At 42.6% G+C, this 4,339-nt stretch overlaps 1 protein-coding gene across 1 annotated transcript in view; it reads right to left on the bottom strand.

The window, feature by feature from the left end:
* Positions 1-2,726, bottom strand: part of gfra3 (GDNF family receptor alpha 3) — a 52,201-nt gene extending 49,475 nt beyond the window's left edge. Inside the window, exon 1 of the mRNA XM_087177026.1 lies at positions 2,258-2,726. Coding sequence (XP_087033152.1) covers positions 2,258-2,297 — 40 coding nt within the window. The 5' untranslated portion in view covers positions 2,298-2,726. The remainder of the gene's footprint in view (positions 1-2,257) is intronic.
* Positions 2,727-4,339: the final 1,613 nt, after the last annotated feature.

Genomic DNA, 4,339 nt, shown 5'->3' with positions numbered 1-4,339 from the left:
GGGGGGGAGGCTGACAAAGAGAGACAGGGAGATATATGAGCCTGTCACTCAACATTACAGTGTCACTACAAGCTGGACAATCATTAACATGGCTAATGAACACAGCAGGGCCGTGCTGGAGGACAGACCATCCTCATGTTGCTCTCAGCAGCAGTACAGCAGGGGGTCTACACAAACCATGGGACTCCTGTGGACACCTGGAGGCTGTGGAGCAGCTCTATAAATGTGAATTTATATTAGTGTAATGTGATTTTATTTAAGTCACTTTAAACATCAGTCTCCGTGTTCTCAGTGAGGTCAGGTGACAGTGATCAGCTTCACTTAGCAGTAGTATCTGTCTCTTAACAGTCAGATGTGGTTGTGTTCTGTCCTCTCAAACTCACAACCACAGAAAACAAATCAACCAGGGGTGAGATTCAAACACAACATTAAGATACAGATCTGTCCCTGTGTTTAACCTCACACTTTGTCTCTAACCTCTGTATACAGGTTAGAGTTAGACTGCTGCTGTTAGAGTCGGCTCACCAGTCTGCTGTTATCTAATCTTCAGCTTTCTGGGTAGCACACCTGTGTGGCATGTAACCACAGCCTCCACTTCACTGTGCTGTTAAAGATCCTCTTTTCTTCTTCATTTACAAGCTGTTAGTGCTCACACACACACACTCAAATCACTGCTACACAACCACACAAAGAGGAAGAGTGAGGTAAACAAGGTCATCCTCAGGACATCATCACACCCAACACTAAGTTAATTACTGAAGTGATCATTAAAAAGCTGCTCCACTGTGAGTACGAGCCCAGCCCGCACATTCATCCTGCAGATACTGACAAAGATCTGGTTTTATAATCTAGTCTAAACAAAAACTGTGTTTCTGTGTCTCTGAGAATACGTGATATTATTTATTTCCAATCTTCAAGAATCCTTTCAGTTAAAAACCATGATCAGAGCTATTTAAACACATGACGAGGAAATGAAAGCATCCGCACGATAACAGTTAAATCTGTCAGATCGTCTTCATCAGAAGAACCGCAAATGGAAAAATTACAAAAGATGAAAAATAAGAAGAACGGTCTACAGTTTATAGAACATGTACTGTAAAGAAAAGAAGAAATGTGTTGTAAATGTTCCTCTGAGGTGAAAATCATCTGCGGCAGTGTAAAGATCTGTACAGGAGAACAACATGTCGGCACAACTGGAGACAAATATTTCACTCAGTCTGTGACTGCGTATAAATTCATAGAAACTGTGACTCCACAGAATCAGTTAAATTCCCTTTGTTTCCAGCTGCTGAAATACACCAGAGACTATTGAACACTTCAGTCATGAGAGCAGAAGGAGGTCTGAGGTTCTGGTCTACGGATGATCAGAGTCTCCTCTTTTTTCCGTAAAGTTATTTATCTCATTCACGGAATTAACATATTTATGGAGATTCCATTCGGAAATTTTAAAGGTGTACAATTGAGACATTCTGTCAGTGTGTATTTACTTTATTATCACAACTCTGTAACGGAAAATTCACTTTTTAACTTGAAATATTTATATCATTATTATTATTTGCATGTTTCCTGCTTTTTCATTTACAAATGGGACAAAATATGACATTTAAAAAAATCACAGTACTATAAAACTAAAACCTGTTTTTTAAGACAAGCTCATTTTAAAATATTGTATTTTCTATATTGTAGGTAAAAAAATTTTTTTTTTTAGCCTATTTTGTATTTATTATATTTCTATTTTATTATTAAAAAAATACTTTAAGCTTGTATATCATCATATAAACTAAATAAATGTTAGTTTTTGCTGTGCTTGTGCTGGGATAAAACAACACAGTCTGGGGACCTGACTTCATCAGTGAGCCGGTCTCTGGGTCCAGGGTTTGGGTTCAGGACTCGGAGCTGAAGGGCGTAGCCTAGCGGCGTTTAAATCCAAAAATATCGTAGTTATTTGTATTATTTTACCACAGGTCAAAACGGAATGATTAAATGAGACTCTGGTGTTGGAATACTCAGTAACAGTCGTGTGAAGAATTTCTTCTTCTGCTGAAAAACAGTTTTACATCCTCGTGGCTCCAGGACTAAAGTGAACCTTCCCGGACCATACCTGGACTAAGGTCCATGAAAGTAGAGAATAAAGAGTCTTTACTGTGAGGTGAATGTGAGAGGAGAGGGAGACTTTACTCTCAGAGTTCAAACAGACTGGTGAAGTGTGTGGCCGCAGATTAAACCTCTTCTTATAAAACTGAAAACCTGAACCCACCTGAGAAGAAGAGAACCAGCACAGTCCCGAGCAGGATCATGTTGGTTGTGTTCGTGACACCGGAGGGGGCAGAAGGAGATGTGGGACTGGACCTGGTGCGTCCTCGGCTGGTCCAGCAGCACCGCTGTGCGCCCCGCAGACAGACTCCGTGCCCGCCGCTACATTCACACCAGGCGGACACACCGGCCGTCCAACCGCCTTTTGTTCTCCGCCTGCGACGGTAAAGTCCCTCAAGTTTGAATCCCCAGACGGAAGCAGCAGCCCCGGAGGGACGTGGACAGAGCAGCCTCGGTGAGTGTGTGACTGAGTGAGTGTGTGTGTGTGTTGGAGCCCGGGCTCCAGCTTCACGCCGCGCTGCTCGGAGGAATCAGCTATTGGACGCAGGAAATGTCAGGCGTCACCGGGCTGCAGCTCTGCCCGCGGACAGTCATCATGGCGCGGCTCCGCTGGTGAGGAGGTCCCGGCACACTCTGTGATCATGATGCTGACAGGCAGAGGAGGCAGGGGTTATTAACTGGAGATATCCCTCCTCCTCCTCCTCCCCCCTCCTCCTCAGATCATCATCATCATCATCATCATCACCTTTAGGGACAGTATGAAGAGAAGTTCTGTATTGAGGTCATTAACTGAGTGGTCATATTGTATTTTTAATTATCTATAATCTCGTGACGTCACAACACTTTGAAGAGTCTGATGTTTTCCTACACCCAGAGGAAAAGATGACCCTCACATTTATTCATGAAACACATCTTTGCACTGATAATAACAGTCAAATCACTGACACCATTAACTCAAAGATGAATGGTTTCACTGCCTCCACAGCCGTCCACTGGAACTGCATGTGACCATTTAGATTTCACATACACTGAAACAGAACCAGTCTGATATAAGACCAGCACAGTACTGTAGTACTGTATGCAGCTGAAAGAGCCTTAAAAGTGGACAATGAAACATTTTTGCATCATGTAGCCTACAGACATCCTTTAGCGTAGATGTTAGACTTGCAGCTTTCTGAAAACACGCATCAATTACACTACTGAATTGTGGTCATTAGAAACCGCAGAAACTCCAGCTCTGTGGAGCTCATTTATTCTCACATTCTCACCACTCTGATGAAGCCTCTGTCCTCTGGTGAACACAGAGCAACATTTAGCAGCTAAAGAGGAGCTGGTGGAGACCAAACACAGAGCTAAAAGAGGGGGAACACTGGCTCTGCTGCCCTCAAGTGGACAAAACACTTAAGGTTGTTTGTTCCTTAATGTATATGTTGTCATCAGAAATAAATGTATGTAGTTTCCATTAAAAAACTTGACAGCTAGCTTTAAATAAATGTTATCTCACTGTTGACAAAGATCATCAGGGACGAGGTGTAGATGACCAGAAGTCAGTATGTGAACGGTGTCAGAGGAGGGAACAGCTCAGCGTGATCTCAGCTCAGAGACAGACATCAGATCAGTTCAGACCGCTGAGTTCCACTTCTTCACTTTATATGAACAACATGTCGTCAACATGTTCATGTCCTGAATGTTACTGTTACTGTCTGTGAACTATGAAAGCTCACGTCTGTTGTAGCTATGCAACACACACAATGTTCAAAGAGGCTAATGTTTGCTTGTTTAGGCTAACATAGTGACAGCTCATAGCATGAGCTGGGTGCTCAATATTAGTAGCTACAGTCATCATATGGAGGTGTGTGTGCATGTAGCAGCAGAGCCTGTTGTTTTTTCTTTCTTGCTGTGGTATTCAATTTGGTATCAACAATTGTGGAATTGCAATGATGTCGATACCAATTACCAAATCTCTGGTATTGTGACATCCTTACATGTTCACATCCTGCATAATATGGAAGAGGTGAGTCCATGGCAAAGTCAAGCATCAGCTTCCAAGGCTGAAAAATGAAGCATCAACACTGAAGAACCAAAAACTGCAGTTCCTCTAATGAACGAATGAAGAGTCTGGCTCCAAGAGTGAGTCAATCCCCCATAGCCTCCCATGTTAAAATGTCCAATTTTACAGCAGGAATAAACATGTTTACAGCCTGGTACAAAAACAGTTTTGGTCTCTAGAGCTAATTTCCTCCTT

This window comes from Seriola lalandi, unplaced genomic scaffold (genome assembly GCF_002814215.2).
Source record: "Seriola lalandi dorsalis isolate HSWRI2012SDOR001 ecotype SW California unplaced genomic scaffold, Sedor1 jcf7180002054578, whole genome shotgun sequence".
In the NCBI taxonomy this organism is placed as follows: Eukaryota; Metazoa; Chordata; class Actinopteri; order Carangiformes; family Carangidae; genus Seriola; species Seriola lalandi.
The sequence above is the reverse complement of the archived record's forward strand: the minus strand, read 5'-3'. Positions and strand labels throughout refer to the sequence as shown.